Consider the following 19,654-nt stretch of genomic DNA (forward strand, 5'->3'; position numbering starts at 1 on the left):
TTTCTTCATTCGTTGGAAGTTTCAATTCTATGCAAGTGTTCTATCAACTTCATTGTGTGGTCACCTTAGTGATCGATTAGCTCTTGGTCCTCATTCAGGATTGTAAACGAGTCAAATGTCAATTCTATTTTTATATTTTTATCTGAGCCAAGTCGAGTCACCAAAATATCACGACTCGAGACATCGCAATCCTGTATTCATTTCCTATTCGTTTCCTGTGATCTATTTGTGATTACTTTCACGCATGAAAATCACATCTTGAACTTGAATGACACAGTTGCCCGTTGACTTTGTGATTGATTTTATAGTACATAGTTACATACAGCATAAACATTCCATAAAATATGACGGAGTCTGTATACATGCAATATATATAATCGTTGTATTGAGAGGAGTGCGGGTTTGGGGGTCGGAGCCCCCCAGAGTCTGCGTTTATAGATATACATGAGCCCTCCTGGATATTTCGCCCACCCCCTCCCAATCCGAGGGCCACCACTGATCGTAAGCTTCCTCAGAAATTCCCTACCTTAGCAATCGCCAAAATGCCAGTTAGGTTATTAGTCAAGGCCTTCGATTGAGGCAAAAATCTCTGTATCAAAGCTTTTTTAGCATTCTCGTAGTCATCTGCTGCCTTCGTATCGATATTACCATTGAATGTGGGTTTAATCACATCCTGATCGAGGTTTAGCATTACAATATATGTGCGTGGGTGATTCTAAGTTACTCTGCTAGCTTCAAACGACAACTCAGGTAGCATAAAAACTGATTCGGGTATCACGTATCGAATTTAATGCGTCTAAAAGAAGCAGTGCCGAAAACTGACGCATCACGCGCCGACAGCGCTGCTGCTGGTTGAACAGATAATGACGCCTGAAAGGGCAATTGTAGTCGTCCGGATCCGGAGGCTGGGTGATCTCCGGTTAGGAGAGCACGCCGGCGGCAAAAAGGGGATCTATTATTATTCGTATTCTGCTGCGCTGGCTTTTGTACTTGACTGCGGCTTTTGAGCAATACATACTGTCAGTTCGCATTCGGTGGAAGCTCTCATTTCAGTCTCGAACATGAGAGACAGTGGCATCATCTTCCGTGAAGTAGATAGCTTATTAGAGGAACAAAACACAGATCGGCCACAACAATGACTGTATCGCTAGCGGATTACGCGTTGCTGCTGTACGGCGACTGGCTCCGAACGCTTCGGGGGTCTCCTAGTACTTATGTTAGTAATATCAGCCAATGTACGCCGCCGTGGAAAAGCTACTTCTTGTTCAACTTCAGGATCTAGGCTACTTCTTGATCTACTCCCCCACTACTTCTTGCTTCAGCTCAGATTCCGAGCCGGATTCTTCTGGGCCTCCCATGAAGCTAGTTAGGATTATTGTCCCTGTGAAGTACAACTCTGCAGTATTGGTGTCCAATGTTAGGCTGTAAACTGTCTGAGTACTTAACTTGAGATAGTCTTGGTCCGCTGGTCGTGTAGAGTACGTCGTCCGATATTGTTTAATACGCAGGTTATTCAGACGTTGCAATAGTATAGGTTTAACACGAATCTCCCAGAGCACAAGAATTCATATTTGTATGCGAAAATGGCGCGGAAAATACACAATGTGGTCTAATACGCTGTACTCCCGCAATATGTATGTATAGGAATGTTACAGAGAAATATTACTGATGCTTGCTATAAATAAATAAATACGTGATACCACGGCAAACGGCACATTTTGTGAAAAAAAAACATTTCATTCTCAAAATGTCCGTAGGCTTTCATCTCAATAACTCAGAAGAAATGCAGAATAATATATTTGAATATCATTAGAAGTACAAACTTCTTACTTGGCGGTGTCGCCGATGTGGATGAGCTAGTGGTATCAGAGGTTATTTCTAATAAGCTAGAATGGATTGACGGCGTATCCGATTGCGTAGTCATGTTGGGTGTCGGTCTGCTCTTCACGGCGACAGGCGAGGATTCTTCGTTGCTGCTGTTGGACGTTTTTTTCGTTTCACTCTGGATAGGAGTAATAGCATCTTTTATCGTTGTTTTGATATCATTAGATGTTGTTGCGATCGTTGTAGGTATCGTTACTGATGTTTTTGGGGGTGTCGCCGATGTGGATGGGCTAGTGTTATCAGAGGTATTTTCTAATGAGGTAGCATGGATTGACGGCGTATCCGATTGCGTACTCGTGTTGGATGTTGGCCTGCTCGTCACGGCGACAGGTGAGGATTCTTCGTTGCTGCTGTTGGACGTTTTGTTCGTTTCACTATGGATGGGAGTAATCGCATCTGTTATCGATATTTTGATATCATTGGATGTTGTTGCGATCGCTGTACTTGTCATTGCTGATGTCGTTGGCGGTGCCGCCGATGTGATTGAGCTTGTGGTATCAGAGGTTTTTTCTAAAGAGGTAGTAAGGATTGACGGTGTATCCGATTGCGTAGTCAAGCTGGCTGTTGGCCTGCTTGTTACGGCGACAGGTGAGGATTCTTCGTTCTTGTTGGACGTTTTTGTAGTTTCAGTCCGGATAGGAGTAATAGCATCTGTTATCGTTGTTTTGATGTCATTAGATGTTGTTGCGATCGTTGTAGTTATCGTTGCTGATGTTGTTGGGGGTGTCGCTGATGTGGAGGAGCTAGCGGTATCAGAGGTTTTTTCCAAAGAGGCAGTATAGATTGACGGCGTATCCGATTGCGCAGTCATGTTGGCTTCTGGCCTGTTCGTCACGGCGGCAGGTGAGGATTCTTCTTTGTTGTTGTTGTTGTTAGACGTTTTTGTAGTTTCAGTCCGGATAACAGTAATATCATCTGTTATCGTTGTTTTGATATCTTTAGATGTTGTTGCGATCGTTGTAGTCGTCGTCGCAGATGCTGTTGGCGGTGTCGCCGATGTAGATGAGCTAGTGGTGTCAGAGGTTTTTTCTAATGTGATAGTAAGTATTGACGGCGTATCCGACTGCGTAGTCATGTTGGCTGTTGGTCTGCTCGTCACGGCGACAGGTGAGGATTGTTCGTTGTTGTTGTTGGACGTTTTAGTAGTTTCAGTCCGGATAGGAGTAATAGCATGTGTTATCGTTGTTTTGATATAATTAGATGTTGTTGCGATCTTTATAGTTGTCGTTGCTGACGTTATTGTTGACTTTGTTACTGTCAGTGGTGTTGTAACTGTCGATGCTGTTGCAGTCGCTGTTGTTGATGCCGTAGCGGTAAGCGGACTGAACAAGACGCTTCCACGTACCGCCTCACCTTCACCCGCACTATTCCTAGGGACTACAGCGTAAGTGTATACTCTCCCAGGGCAAAGATTCCAGATCGATACGGACTCTCCGCTGGTGGTTCGGCTCTATAGATGATAAAAAACAAACGTGAATAGTTGTGAAACGTCCAAACCTTTCATCACATCGGTTCAAAGTACTTTGATAATAATTGGTCATACTACTAGAATCATAAATCACATAAGAACCAAGTAGGACTTTGATACAGGATCATGCGATATCTTGTTGTTGAGAAGCCTGTCATTTTGATCAGGCTATGCGTTGTAAAGTGATATGGAACAATGAATACAAATATTGGTCAGACGTATTGCTGGCATGCATGCATGTATCACGTTATCCGTTTTCCGAGATTTTGACCTCTAAGGTCGATACGCCACATAGATGACCACAAAGAAGTTCCGCTCGGGCGTCAGTTCATAATTTGACTTTAACAACGCGGGCCATAACTACGCTCTTCACATCAACACATGATGGTCCGAGACGAGTGTAACTTACAAAGCTTCCAGCGCATCTCGACCGGGCTTGAAAATCATTGGTACTTTACCCTCAGAAAAACTGACAACAAATAAAATATAAGCTATGAAGCTAAGGGGTTATCGTGGTATTGCAAAAAACTCGTTGCTGGTGTGACTGACTCATCGATGTTTAATCTAATACAGTGCTCTTCAACATTTTTTCGGCACGGTAACCCTTTTAACGCTTACTCGAAACTCGTACATCCCTGACCACATAACACACCGATTCCATTGAGGGGAAAGGAACACCCGGATCATCAAAATTTTTCATATTTTTGTTATTGCAGAATTACAAAGTATGAGACTGGCTCTTTCCAAAAATATGATCATCTTGCGTGTTTTCAAGTTATAAGTATGCTAAAATTGCATTTAAAATCTCTCGTTTTAAGTATAAGTTCTAGACACGCCTCATATATTTTTACCCAGCTCGAAATTATCACTAAACACCCTGTCCTCATAAGTTGGACACTTATAAAAAAAAAGAACCATATCTCTAATCATTGAAGCATGAATATCATAACATTCTCTGGCGGCCGAGACAGTTGCAAGCACTCACTATAGGCAGGGCCATTAGCTATCCTGTTGTCGGTGAATGAATTTTGAATTATTTTATTTTTCAAAATAAAATTGCGAGAAAATTGATAGGTAGTGGTGATTATACAAAGGGCGGGACAAAGATAACAACAAAGCAAGCATTCGTAAAGAAAAAGAAAAAATATTAAGGTGAAAGAAGTTTCTGAGAAACAGAAAATGTCATTCGATAAAAGATTGGACCTTTTATCTCCTTCAAAGTCTGATGGTGATGGATGGAATTCAGAGGAAACCTTTTCCTAACAAGTCATGCAGTTTTTAAATGTATTTTAATTTGCCCTGACTGTGGTTCAACAGGCAACGGCTACTGGAAAAATATCCAGAAGAAAGGCTTTACTGCAGGAATTAACATAGCAGTGTCGTTCTGCAAGAAAGGAGTTATTCGTCGATTCATGTCATCAAAAAAGATAATGTGGAACAGGAACGCAAAAGGCATTGTCATCACCATATCAATACCAGATCAGTGTTTTCGGCACTACATAATCAGTTTCACACGAGCAAGCTGCATTCATTTACAGAAACGATGGGTCTTGAAAAAGGCATTTCCCAAAAACCTTATGAAAACATAATTCTGAATGAAGCGTCAGCGAAGCGGAACGAAGCTGCAAAATAGATCGTTGCCATCCATGTTAACATTCGATAGTTCGACAAACGCGTCTATTCCCCACCAGAAACCATTGAATTCCCCACCAGTTGGGAACCACTGTTCTAGACTATGAAGTGCAAATTAAATTGTCGTGCTTGCGAGATCAACAAGAAGAACTACACATATATGCAGAAGAATTGAGGAAATGGAGGAGGGACATGAGCCAGTTTGTAATAAAAATTGGGAGGGCTCATCAGGGTCTATGGAACGAGACATAGCAAAAGTTCTGTGGCGTCGCTCAGAATCGATTGGATTCAGATACACAACTCTAATATCTGACGGCGACTCTTTAGTTATGGCGACGCTGAGAGACTCAAAACCATATGGGCCTACTACTGTAAAAAAAGAAGAAATATAAATCTCGTAAACAAAAGAATGTTCACTAGACCAACTTAACCTGACGAGACTGAAAAAACGAAAATCATAACATGGGAGGGGCCCGCACATTGATTCGACCCCGAATACAAAAGTGATGTCAGTTTTACTATATTGATATCGTAAATGTTTCATCAGATGCACATAAAGCATCGAAGAAAGTGTTGGCAATACTGATTCACAACAGTTCAATTCCAGACGAGCCGATGCACGTTAATTGCGACGGAAAGTGGTGCTTTTACTTGAACGCAAAACGTGAAGATGCTACCGATCCAATTCCACTTCCAAGTGGCAAGTATCCGCTGACAGCCAAAATGTGCGAAGCCGCCCCACCCGTCAAGGACCTTGCCAGTATTGAACTTCTTTCAAAGATCATTGCCTTACAAACGAAGAATGCAAACGTGTGCCTGCATAGCACCCTTTGGAACCAAAGTCACAAAGAGAACCATGCTCAGCAAACTAAGTCAAACATATGATGTTTTTGGCTTCTTTTCAGCATATGTCGTGCGTACCTAAATATTGCTGCATACGGTTTCGAAGAAATAATACGAATGGGACGAACCAGTGGATGACGACATACCTATGAAGTTCCGACAGTGGATGGGTTACCTGGCTGTGTTCAATTCAATCAAGATCACTCGGTATATTTTCTCTCGATTAAGATCAGCAAAAGGTGTGCCGCTTCACGGATTTGCCGACGCTTCCGAACAAGCATATGGAGCTGCTGTGTACGTGCGAGCAGAAGATGATTAAGGAAACGTTCACATTCAATACTTGATCGCTAAAACCCGAGTCGCCCCGTTGAAAGCCGTTTCGGTTGCCAGACTGTAGTTGATGGCTGCTCATAGTTTAGCGAATTTGGTCAAATATCTCCTTAACGCATGCGATTCGCACGTCGAATGTGATCAGTTTCATTTGTGGGTTGATTTCGAAATAACGCTTGCTTGAATCGCTACGCCAAGCTCCCACTAGAAGACATTCGTTCGCAATCGCGTGCAAGAAATTCACGATCTCGTTTCACCCGACGTGTGGAGACTGGAGATACTGTCCCGGTGTCGATAACCCCGCGGATATGCACAGTCGAGGGGTGAGTCTTAAATTCATCAAAGACAGTTCAAGGTATTGGTTTGGACCTTCTTGGCTGTCGGAAGGCAGTTCGAATTGGCCGAGCAAATCAAAATTAGAACATTCCCTTGAGGACGTCAAATTCGAAGTTGCCGCAAAGCATGTTCAATTATGTTCTATGAAAGCAAGTTTAGCAGTTACTCGAAAATTGTTCGCGTTACAGCTAGAATTCTGCGATGGAAGAATCGCGATTTTGACAAACTCTATCCAGATTGCGAAAATAAATTCATAGGGTCGAATGAATTCAAATTGGCTGAGGTGCACCTGTTTCGTGTGATACAAAGGCCTCAATTTACTGCTTCATTTGAACAATTGGAGGTTAGTAAAAATGTTCCAACCACGTGTCCCTTCCGAGACATGGATCCACGGCTCGATATTAAACTCGCATTATTTGTCGCTGGAAATCTTCTGTGTATGTCCGAGCAGGGCCTACTATATTCTGAATATAGTAGGCCCTGGTCCGAGTTTTCTGATTGTGCAAAACCCGCCATGATTCTTCCAGCCAAGGAACCACTAATTGAAAAATTGATTTTGTATGTACACGAGGCAGCCGCTTATTCACCGCAAAACACGACAATCGCCATTCTACGGGAACGCTTTCACATCATTTACATTCGCAATAAAGTCCGTCGAGTTTTGCGCCAATGCATGATGTGTAGACATCACAGCACAAAACATCTACACCAAAAATGGGTGTTCTTCCCCCGGAACGCGTTTGCATTTCCCCCGCCTTCTAACAGGTCGGTTTGGATTTTACGAGGCCGATTTATGTGAAGTCCTGTGGCGACCAGATGAAAAACTCTTGTTGATGCTGACGATATCAAGGCGCGCATCGCTCCGCAAAAAAAGTTGGAAGGCGAAGCGTTGTAAAGGTTTCTCGCTGATAACGGGATCGTCTGGTAATATATGACAGAGCGAGCTCCTCATCGGGGTGCATTCTACGAACGGATGAATAGGTCGATGAAGGAGCCTTTACGAAAAGTTCTCGGTAAGGGTAAATTGACATTCTCTGAGCTGTATACGGCGTTAACAAATATCTGATGTGCCATGAATTAACGTCCGTTGACATATCTGGGATCCGACCCAAGGAACGAGCAAGCAATTACACCCGCACATCTCGCTGTCGGTCGCCCGTTACGTCACCTACCGAATTTCCCGGTCAAATCTACAGTGAACTTTTCAAAACGGTTTCGCTACTTTGCTAAAACACTTCTGCACTAGATGGACCAAAGAGTATTTGCGAAGACTACTCCGACGAAATAAATGGAATACGGAGCATTCCGTTCCAGAAATAGGAGACGTCTGCCGTTCATCCGAACGCTTAAGTTAAAAACAGTGCGTGGATTGGTCACGAGACCAATCCAGAAACTCCATTTGTTGTAGAAATCGATTGTTGGCTGATATCAGCCAAGGGGAGGAGTGTTTACGATTGTCAATACATAATTTTCCCTTCTTTTCGTTGCGTAATTAATCGTATAGCAATGTAATTATTAGTAATCTTCTTTATCGCGTCGTTTCACTTGGGGTATATAAAGCGTCTGTCGGAACATTTACGTTGGATATTTTTGATGACGCTTAATGAATTGTGAATCCTGCTCTGTACTCGCTATGTTTGGATTATACATTTCTTCAGTATTTAACATTGGAGTGCTAGAAAATCGAATTGCAACAGTTTTGTGTCCGGATATCTCAAGATTAGAAAGGCTTCTGCGCCTGGAAATCGGCAATCAAAGCCTCGAAGAAACAACTAGTGTCGCGAAGCGCGACAATTTTCTCAACCTCGTGAATGCACTTTGTAAAGTTATTGGTAGTTTCACACATTACTGTCCAAAATATCTATCCATTCTCAGTATGTGATGACTGATGAGACTAGCCGGTAGTTCTGATCGAAGGAGCGTCTCCGAAAATTTTGGGCAAAAAATTAACGGTGATTCCTATTCCAGTTTTTATCATTCACTTTGTTCCATATTGTTTTTTTCTTGACCTCCTGTCAGGATTGTCGGTATAGTCAAATATATCATAAATCGGATAAATCGCCCAAGCGTACCAGGAAAACCTTCATTAGCGAGACGCACTGTTATTTCTTTGAGGCGCATCATTTTCCCCTGCGGCTCGAATTTGTGCGGTGGGGGCTTAGATTGAAAGCACCCTATCATATTAAAAACGAAAATCCAAGTCCCCCTGAATCGCGCAAAGCGTGAAGAAAATTTGAATTGAAGTTGATTTAGGAGCCAATTCGTTGATGCAAATTGCACGTTGACGGCATCCAACACATGCTACATAATTATGTGTTAACAGCCGTATATTGTTTTACAGTTGCATGCGACCGTACGTCCACAGGTTGGCCAGTCCTGGCCAAATCAAAGTAAGGATAAGCAAGGCTTCAAAGTATAGGAATTTCTAAATTCTAATCGGGGATCGCCATCTAACACAAGGGTTGTCAAACTCGACCTCGAGACTCCTGGCAATGCCACTCCAATTATGGCATTGCGCTGTCAATGAGCATCTCGCAGGACGTACAAATTCAAAATGTCTGAGCGATCGCGGCGGTTTCGTCGGAAATCATTGTAGACAGATATCGCAAGCTGAACACGTATTAACTCTGCCATGTTTTACTCCAAAAGGAACCGATAATTCCATTACCAATCAAATGAATGAAATTTACATGCTGCGTACAGTTGATATGAGCATTCTACGATATTGCACATCTGGTCAATCTGTTCTCAAGCCTAAACTTACGTATTTATTGTGATGGTCATCGTTCCATTGTAATGCGGATCTGGTACCCCCCAGTACACTCCATCCGAGTTGTACACCCTTTAACAATTATGGTTCACCCTATATAGGGTTACGATATACCCGGTTGAACAGCCGTGATCTAATACATTGATGGTAAAGCTATAATATACAATAGTCCATGTAATTATACTATCCATTCGAGAATACGGTATCTGTAAGTTCCATTTGAGTTCATGGTCAGAAAAGTCTGGAAATCTAAAGATATTGCATTTTAATGATCGAGAGATATCTTACTAGGGATGGTGTGAACGTGAGGTTCCCGTTCACGTTGTGTATGTGAACCTCAGAAATTCAGAGGTTCACGTTCACAGACGAACCTTGGAAGGTTTTGCACTCTGAACCATTTTCATATATTAGACATTTTCACTTTAATATAACATATTTGGTGGAAATTCTTTGCATTTCAACTTGGAACACGCTATCCATGGCGCTGGCAGCATAAAAAAAAAAAACACTATAAACGAGCATGCACCTTGCCAATCTCAAACATTTTACTTGCTTTGTTACAAAAGCTTGCTCGAAATATTCAGCTTTCTGTTTATGAATATTTAGTGACTGTCTACATGCTGTCACATAACATCAAGAACGAAATACACTAGGTAGTCAGCGAATGATGCTTATTCAACCAATGTATGAAATTGATTTAAATACATCGGTGTCTAATGTGAAATATTCAGCATATCGCGTATTAGATCCATCTTGCTTTTTAGGTTTATTAGGGATGGTGTGGACCTCTGAAAGGTTCAGGTTCGTGTGAATGCGAACCTTTTTGAAAGGTTCTATCTGAACGCGAACGTTAACCTCATGACGTGATATTGCTAATTCCAGCCCTACATTTCAGTGAAGTGGTATATATTAATGTACATTGTACACGATAACTTACCTAGCGACGACTCGGGCCACATAATGCCTCATTGCTGACGTACATACTGACTTTTTTAACGTCGCCAAATGTATCAACTGGAGCAGTCAAATGATATAATATTCCCATAAAATCAATATCTCCCGTCGCTTTGCCAACAATTTCGACAAGTACTTGCAAGGGTATAGGCTTACGCCGTAACGGTCTAGGCCAGACCGGACAATTTATTCGGTGTCTGAGTGTTGCTACGTTGATGTTGAGCATAGTGTGAAACGAGTTGTACCCCATTAACAAGTAGCCAACACCCCGATTGCACGGATTTCGTTTTTATGATAAAATAAACATATGAAATCGAGATGGATGTAGATTTATTTACATCAGACAACGATATCAATTTCATTGACTAGTTGAATAAGCATCATTCGCTAACTCCCTACATGTAGCGTTTTCGCTCCTAATGTGTGATTTCGGGTCAAGCTCACACCAGAGAGTCACTAAATATTCAAAAACAGAAAGCTGGATATTTCGAGCAAACTGTTGTAACAAACCAGGTAAACTTTGAGATTTATTGTGTCATAAAAACCAGATCAGTGCAATTTGGGTGTTGATTACTGTATAACAGACGTCTAAAACTCAAATATGCTCGCGGGCCAATTTCCTATTTTTGATGGCGCCGCGGGCCGCAGCACCAATAATAGGGGAATTCAATGTATTTCCTAGTAGGCTTTATTTGACGGGACCTTGCAGACTGACATTCCACACGCCTGTGATTTACTATTGTGAATTCACGCCTGGCACGGAAAAAATAACATTTATAGATATTTGAATAAAATTGTTGCTGTACTTGACATAGTTTGTCAAAATAATTAATTGTAGACACTATGCGAGAGTACAAATGCATCAGCACATCGTAAAAGCTGTCAACGTTGTAATTTTGCAGCTAGCGGACACTTGACGTGCCGCAATTATAGGTAGAATTTCACAATTTTACAAAGATTGGTCTGATATTGGAGCATTACAGCCTAATCCGGATCTCGGGTATGCTCCTGATAATTAGGTAATTGATCATGTCATTACCAAAGACAAATTAGATCAGCGTCAGATTTACCGTCGAATATTTGAACAGATCAATAACAACTTTAATATAATGATTACTGGGCCATAGTAATGTCCAATCGCCGAAAAAGCCATTGTGTTACAGCTGTGAAGCGTAGACTACGACTAGTTTATACTCGCCACATTTATTTGGCGACAATAACATTGATAAAGATACCCAATATGACACAGGATGTAACCAATTATAGATCAAGATGGCAACACAATGCCAATGGTTGACATACCGACCTGCTTAGATCTCGACATAAGCAACGAAACGCAACCTACGACCTTTTGATATTTTACTATTTTCTGTACCAGTTGGATAGTTAGTTGCGTCCGTTTTTGTACCAAGTCAAGGTGTACCTCTGATTGTATCGTTTGACGCGACTCAACTCGAGTCATTTTTGTTTAATCACCGAGTTCGAGTATTTCTACAAAAGGTCGCATCCAAGTCCAAATCACAATTGCCAGTACGAATCAGCAACGGGTCATGTTTAACCATCATAAACAAGTAATGTCACGTAATCTTCCACTGCGCCGTAACTTATGAAAGTGATGTAATAGTACAGTTTGATGAGTAGTTTGTGGCTTCTGGAGTAGTTTCATAGCGAATTTTAAGTTATCAAATTGAAAAAAAGTACTTAAATATTGTCGAATACTTCGAAATCCAAATTGCCGTCGCGGGCCGCACAAAATGGTCTCGCGGGCCGCGTGTTTGAGACCTCTGCTGTATAACCTGTTTATGGGGTAATATCGGGAGCAAGTATATAAACCCATTTTACACTCCGCAAAATATCAATATAGCAATAGTCAGACGCCGAATACATTGCCAAGCCTTGACTATTACGGCGTACGCTTATATTCCCTTACAAGTCCTCGTCAAAATTGTTGGCAAAGCGAGAGAAGATGTTAATTTTATCATAGCATTTTATTGCTCAAGTTGATGCATCTGGTGACGTTGAAATCGTCCGTATGTAGGGGAGATGTGGTACCGATGGATCAAAAATTACAAAATGATCTCTGGCCTTCAAATCTTTAGCCGAGAATAGCATATCTTTTGCGGTCTCGACACTTCGATACAAGCTCTACCTATCGCGGACATTTACATGAATATCCGCCTTTTCAAAAAATATATATAAACGTTTAAAATTTGTTGCTCGAACGTGTCATCGGTCCCCACCCGGTTGGTCCAAAGGCACACGACCATGGGACCTATGAGACATACGCTCAAAAACCCAAATTTGTTGACTTGTTTTGTTGTGTGCTATAAGCTAAGCCACAGCAAACCAATGAAGAATGTTTCGTCGCGACCTTCAAGAATAAAATAGATTATATCAACTCAAATGTTGGCATAAAATCATGTTTTGATTTACTCTTAAACTTACAAAATTAATGCAACATACATATTACCCGCAAATCGACATTTTGACTTTCAAATACCTCGTAATAGCGATAAAATACCGCAGGTAACTATGATTTACAGCCTTTATATATGTAGGCGAGTTTCTGTAGTTAAGTGATTAGTTGGTCCATCTATTTTGCTTGATTTAGCCATGGTATCATAGGTCCCCCACCCCATAAATATTGTATTTGACTTGGAAATAGTCCACTCGAGGATGGTATTGATTCAAAAAATATGTGAAATTATATACCCTGATACAAGCCCTATACTTCACATCAAAAATTATGGCGGGTTTGTTAGTCTGAAAGGAGATATAGAAAAATGCAAATCTCAATATAAATTTACTTTACACCCCCTAAAACGTAAATCATTCGTCACAGACCCCATAACTCATGCAGGTCGAATTTTTTTGCATATGAGGAAAGATTTTGTCAGCATGTACTTGTAGACAAATTCACGGAGTGTAATCATGGAATTATCATGGAGAATTTTTAAAGTATTTTCGGTCCCAGTGATCCATCGGTACCACATCTCCCTACGTCAGCGTTGTGACATGTTATGGCCCTAGTCGCTTGGTATCGTGTACCTGCACATTATTATATCACCTCTCTGAAATGCAGGGTTGCAATTAGCATATGACGTCACGTTACGGCATAGGTTCACGTTCTCACAGAACCTGAATCTTTTAGTAGTTCGCACCGTTGTTATATCTTACCACTCTGATGGCGCATGCTAATCTACCGACAAATCTTAAAAGATTAGCGGTTTGTAGAGAATTCCTGCCAATAGCAAAGTCCACGCGTACGTCTGCTGTTCCACGAGAATTTCTCCACGAGCAGACCAATACCGAATCAGTATATTCGTAGTCGAAGCCCGTAACTCGTCCAGGCACTGTTATAATAGAAGCAAACTAATAGACGAATCTGACGTTGACCTGAAACCTACTCATTATATCGGGAGTTCTCAAAATATACTCAAATAACAATGACTCCTACCATTAGTCTTGCTGGAGACTTTAAACAATGAAATCTCGTTCAGCATATTTTGTAACACCCAGCCTTCTCTCGTCACGAATTAGTCGCATGAAAACAATGGTGAAATTACATCTCAACCTTGAAGCGATGAATCAGGTAATTAGTTATTAGCAAACGATAATTGGAATTTCTGGATAACAACCTATATGAATATATGATATTATTGATTCTTGCACATGGTCTGCTGCCTGTGTAAATGATCAAAAAGAAATGCAATAAAGTTACGTACAAGTATAACTCTTGGAGCACTTCGTTGCTAATCCCGGAGAACTCGCTTGACAAAACGTAAGGGTAATGCAAACCTCATATAGATAGCCAGCACCAAGGCCCGAGAATTCCCACCGTGAATCAGTTGTGCTTAAAACAGGAGATAACTACTTTCGATTTTCTGAAACATTCGCAAGATTTTTCAATACCTGACTTCCCTCTTGTCTTCATTATTGAGACCTTTAAACGTGACCAAGTATTCTGTGCCGTTGTGTGGTTTGTCCCAAGATGCAAATATTGAATCACTAGAAGCTCTCAATCCTGGTGTTGGTGTCTCATATGGTGCTAAGAAAATAAAGAACAAGTATTATTTGTAAGGCAACTGGCATAATTAAATTACTATTGCATTGACGGGCAAAAATCCAAACTTACACCATGTCTTTCATTAAGGTGATTTTCATGGTTAGTGTCTAGCCTAAGCAGTGGCAACGAAAATCGTACAATCCTTATGTCGGGGAGGCCAAAACCTTGGTACGGCGATCGCAGGTGAGACGCAAACGGGACTCGAAGGTTCATGTAATTTGTGATTACGATAAAACAGTTACCTTTCTCAGCTCGCGTTATTTTATCTTTACCGGTAAATCAAGCTTCGCGTGAAGAATTTGAACGGATTTAAAGAAATAATTGATAACGTGGATTTCCTACCTAACATGGACTAAATGCATCCCAAAGGTCCGCCTTGGCTCACTCATAATCTAAAAATCCCTGTACGACCGACTTAATTGTATGAATTCGTACGACACCGGAACAACGAAAAGCCTCTGAGCTATAGGTGAACTAGCGCCAGAAGCCCTGTGTGGTGTGGTGTGTTTGTTTGTTTGTTTTTGAGGTATTCATGGTGTTTGTCGACTACTATGGTTATTTACCCCAGACCGATATTCTTCATTCTTATTCCGTAACTGCCGACTTATAGCACGGCCCATTTCTAAGCTTTTTGTAAGAATCCGCTCACGCGGATGAGGTGGCGAGGAGGGGCCTAGATAAACCTCCAACACTTAGGTATTGAAGTCGACCTCGGTCGGACTCCTGTGTGGTGTGCTTAATTTGTAAAAAAAATCAATGTTACAAATTCTTGTGGATAGGTTTGTGTTTAAAACAAAAATCAATTTGAAACAAACATGTTTGAAACAAGGCTCTTGTTTCAAACGTTTCTTTGTAAGCCATGACGTCACGCATATTCAATTTTACCGTCATAGTGGATTGATGCTCACAATTAAAATATAGAGTAAATATAGCTTCTCCAACCCCTGTCATATACGGACCATATATCTTTAACCGGGACTACATCGTCTTGCAGCATTTTTACGTCGGCGGCCATCAAACCACAGAACATTAATTCCGTAACAATAAATCAATATGTACGTAGATCTACTACGGCTGTTGAATCGAGGGGTCTAACCATCCCACATCGTATACGTCGACTATATCGGGTGGTATTCGTCGTCCGTAGGCTTTTACAACATGTTTTTGGAAAGCATTTACACAATCATAGCATAATTATACAACTTGAAAAAAACAGAATTTCTTTTAAAGGGCTTTAAAACATGTTTTAAACAAAGTGTTTTAAACAACCATTTGCTTTAAATGCAACCCAACTTGTGGATGCTATTAGCCAAGATCAGTTCCCCTGCCCGATAGATTTTCGCTGAAAATGTGCACCCTGTTCGGTAACATACCCATGTGCGGGAGCATTTTCTCGCGTATGAAGAGACTGAAAAGCGACTCAGAAAATAATTGCGAAAAGACACATCGATGCCTGCTACAACGCTGATCGATCTGCGAAATTAAATCACACTTTGTCCACCCAGTAGATCCTTGTAATGTGAAATTTTTGAGTCTACATATGTATATATGTTGCTAACGGCAAATTATATTTCAAATATCAGATGAATACGATATGTTTGCGCAAGTTGTATTGTCTCGGCAACATTTATTATTCTCCGGTTTGACTCGCCTCCAACACATAGAACACAAAGATCTAAATAGAAGATACACTCACGGACAAGAATCGTTTCATTGCTGATTACGACGTTTGTAGAAGCATCATATAAAACTATACAATATATTGATCCCGGTATAAGATCCGTTACATTGGTGCCCGTATCATTGATAATGATAGTGAAGAACTTTCGCTCTAAATAGAAAAATTACAAATATTTCCGCAATACAAATTAGTTCTGTAAGGTTACCTGCTGGTATGTCACCGCAAGCTGGTATGGATGTTATATTTCCCTCGTAATTTGATATGATCCCCCTTATTTGTGAATCAACTACCGAACAATTGATAAATGAATCTATATCAGATTGAGACTGCTGTATCGAGCAATCGGCTGTAAAGAAAACGGGGTATTATAAAGATTTTGAAGTGCTTAAAACAGACTTAAACGTACAGTGACTAGTGACAGTGACATGGAACTAGTATATCGGTGTGATGTTGAAGGCATTGTTAAGATATTTTTATTATGACAGGTCGTTCATTCCTGAGTTCACTTATTTCAGTTCAGTAGTTGGATGACTGTTACTATTAAATCGGCATTGGACACGCCGTTCCTTGATGCTGATCGCCGCAAGTGGGGTGTGAAAGACCAAACGCGTCAGATGCACAAATGAAAAAATCTCGATAATGCAGGGAGGGGAAGTAACCTAATCGGAAAGGTATGTCCGGAAAAAAGGGTTCGTCATCTCGACTATAGTGTGAGTCAAACATTTCATTTTTCTGATGCCTACGCTAGTTTGCCTAGCATTGTTGCTTTTAAGTTGGTGGTTGAGACGTTCTGCAGAACTACCAATAATTTCAACTTTCTCTATGAAAAAGGTCGAACATCCCTGGATCTAAAAGATCACTGTGTTTTAAAAATGCGTGTCTAATTTGTACGTGGCTTCGATGAACGCGATTTTTGCTAAATACCACAATCTTCACACGAATCCCCGAGCCCTACATGTAATGTATCTCAATCTGTGCCAGTCAATTAATCAATGGTATTTGACTTCTCGATAAAGTATCCACTAAGATGGGAATGTAACCAACTAAAGCTAAACTCACGGAGACACATTCCGCTTCGTCGAACGAATCCTGCATCGCAGTCACAGTAAGAACCATTTCCATAGCTTCCGTTATTGCATTCGCAATAATAACTCCCAGGAACGTTGATGCAAGAAGCATATGGATGACAATCTAGAAAAATATCCAATAATGGACCGAAATAATAGAATCCGCAAACAATTTAAATCAAGGGTGTCGCACTCATCTTAGGTGTTGGTGGCGGATACAAATCTTTTGATCGCATGCGTGCCAGATCAGGCAAATGGCTCGAAAACATTATCGAAAGGCGATATAATCAAACCTATGCCTAATAATTATATCACGGATCACAGGGGTTTAATTCTAGAAACCCCTTCATTCGCAAACAGCGTAGTCGCCAAATTACGATGATTGGGTGGTTGAATATAGTTATTAACCGCTGAAGCAGTGACCCTAACGACTATTTCACTTGGCATATTTCTACACCGCCTTTGTTTCAAGTCGTGATGCGGCGTTGTCCTCCGTTGGCATGCGTTTTGGAATACAAGAGATTTACCGGTTAAGCTAACCGGATGTTGCAATTTGATTTATTATAATTGCATCAGCAGTCATGGTTTCTCTTGTTTTCTTGGGGCCCCAGACCTATTGAGTTGGAAGTTATACGGCAGTGCGACCACAGATATTTAGATTATATTCTTTGTGTACCTCTTATATTATTCATTTAACTTACAAGCACCGGTTTCGCATTGGCGATTTCATCTTCGTGAATAGCTATGCCTGGTTCATTGTTATAGAAAGCTAATAACTGTTGCACAGCGCTTTTGCCTTCGCGGAATTTCGTGTCAATGTCACTAACTTGGATCTAAAGGTGACTAGAGTGAAAACGGAACACTGCCGTTGGATAGTTGTAATGCAGCTTATGAACATTTGGACATGATCATCATTTGCTGTCCTGAGGTAATATTTGCGGGTTTGTAAATGTATCTCTAACTAAAAATCTCAAAAGCACGTTCCTAAGCAGATAAGATCAGCATCGCAGTCTCTCCATTCGGAAAATTTCACTCAGCAACGTAAACGAGCATCGAAATCTAAATCGTATTGCCAAGTTTTGGCATGCAGTTCTTCAATTGGCCAGCATTTGATCGACAACCCGGATTGCACCTTGAACTATTCAGACGACATGTTTTCTGTTTTATCCAAGGGTATTATTATTATTATTGATGAGAAGTTGAGTGACGCTTTTCGCCTGTGAGGCCAGGTGCGTCGCGGACTAGAATGAGCGATCGATATACCAGAATGTGGGCAAAAACCGATTTACAAGTAAGTACCACAAGATAGAACAAATTCTGCAACATAGGATAACATTTCGGGGATGGTCAGTAAATTTTCGAGTGTTGCAGTGATTTTGATCTCGCGCGCCCTGTCTAATGAAAAGTTCCGATGAAAATCATATCGATTGCAGTGCAGCAAAAAATGCTCGACTGTTTCAGGTACTGTACATTGGTCGCATAGGTCGGTGTCGCTACATCCAATTTTATATAAATGCGCTTTGAGGCGGCAATGGCCTGAACGAAGCCGAAATATTAATCGTTCGTAAAGCCTATGTCGATGCATCGATCGAAAGTGGCCATCAGTCAATGATCTAGGGAAATTTCGACAGTGGCCTCCTCGCTCATTTCGTTGATATTCGGCGTTCCAGGTCGCTCTACTTACAGTATTGACGTACCTTGGCTTTCGCCTCAGCGTGGCTAATTTCGTCTGGAAGCGTCTGAGGGGTATTTTCGATATCGGTCCTGGCAGCTTGCCAAGCCAATTTATCGGTTAACTCATTACCACCGATATCAGCATGCCCCGGTACCCAGGCCAGGACAACGATGGCGCCTTTCTGAACCGCTCGATTCAGCAAGCGACCACATTCAAATATAACATTCTGCGTTTGCTGTGCCTGCAAGTTGGTCATAGCGGATAGTACGCTCAGGCTGTCCGAGAGAATCAGATATGTTTGATGGTATGAGCCATTCTGGCAGCTCCATTTTAGAGCATGGAGAATGACTTGTGCTTCTACGGAGAAGATTGACTTTAGGCTTGTTGTTGTTTTTGTTGTTTATTAAACATAAATAATGGCGCTTATCGCCTGACGGCCTTTTGCGCCACAACCAATAACATTGTACATGATTAATGGCGGAAACGGAATAAATGGGATGCACTCAGATCATAACAGGCGGTATCACAAGAACACGAGGGTAGACCAAGAACACGGGGTAAGGCGGTTGCACAAGAAAACAAATCAATTATCAGAATGGCATGAATCAATTATCAGAATAGCATGATAAACTCAAGTTACAAATTGCGGTTGCACGATAACACAAATTCAACAACATAAGGCGTTATTTGAGGATAAAGGAGTAAATCGGTAGAACACGGCTGGGAAAAGTTTATCATCAGCGACGGGATGGTAAATGCAAAACCGGCTCCCTCTGCTGATTTAGAGCCGTCAGTGTATATTTCAGTGGCATCGTTATATCGTTAGAATATGAGGTCCATGACTATGGGTTTATGTGACAGAGGTGCGATATCTTTTTTAACGATTTTTGCAAGGTCTCAATCAATGTTAGGTGATTGCATCAGCCATGGAGGCAAATCTGGAAGAGT

The 19,654-nt window shown here is 41.2% G+C and overlaps 1 protein-coding gene across 1 annotated transcript in view; it reads right to left on the reverse strand.

The window, feature by feature from the left end:
- Window positions 1-1,491: 1,491 nt before the first annotated feature.
- Window positions 1,492-19,654, reverse strand: part of LOC145447139 (uncharacterized) — a 219,047-nt gene continuing 200,884 nt past the window's right edge. Inside the window, exons 14-20 of the mRNA XM_080325560.1 lie at window positions 17,024-17,155; window positions 16,170-16,310; window positions 15,980-16,114; window positions 14,130-14,265; window positions 13,943-14,070; window positions 13,395-13,570; window positions 1,492-3,334 (exon numbers count right to left, since the gene is read on the reverse strand). Of these exons, the coding sequence (XP_080181686.1) occupies window positions 1,775-3,334; window positions 13,395-13,570; window positions 13,943-14,070; window positions 14,130-14,265; window positions 15,980-16,114; window positions 16,170-16,310; window positions 17,024-17,155 (2,408 nt within the window). The 3' untranslated portion in view covers window positions 1,492-1,774. The remainder of the gene's footprint in view (window positions 3,335-13,394; window positions 13,571-13,942; window positions 14,071-14,129; window positions 14,266-15,979; window positions 16,115-16,169; window positions 16,311-17,023; window positions 17,156-19,654) is intronic.

Source organism: Botryllus schlosseri, chromosome 9 (genome assembly GCF_051294905.1).
Source record: "Botryllus schlosseri isolate E-star chromosome 9, Bs_hap1, whole genome shotgun sequence".
NCBI lineage: Eukaryota > Metazoa > Chordata > Ascidiacea > Stolidobranchia > Styelidae > Botryllus > Botryllus schlosseri.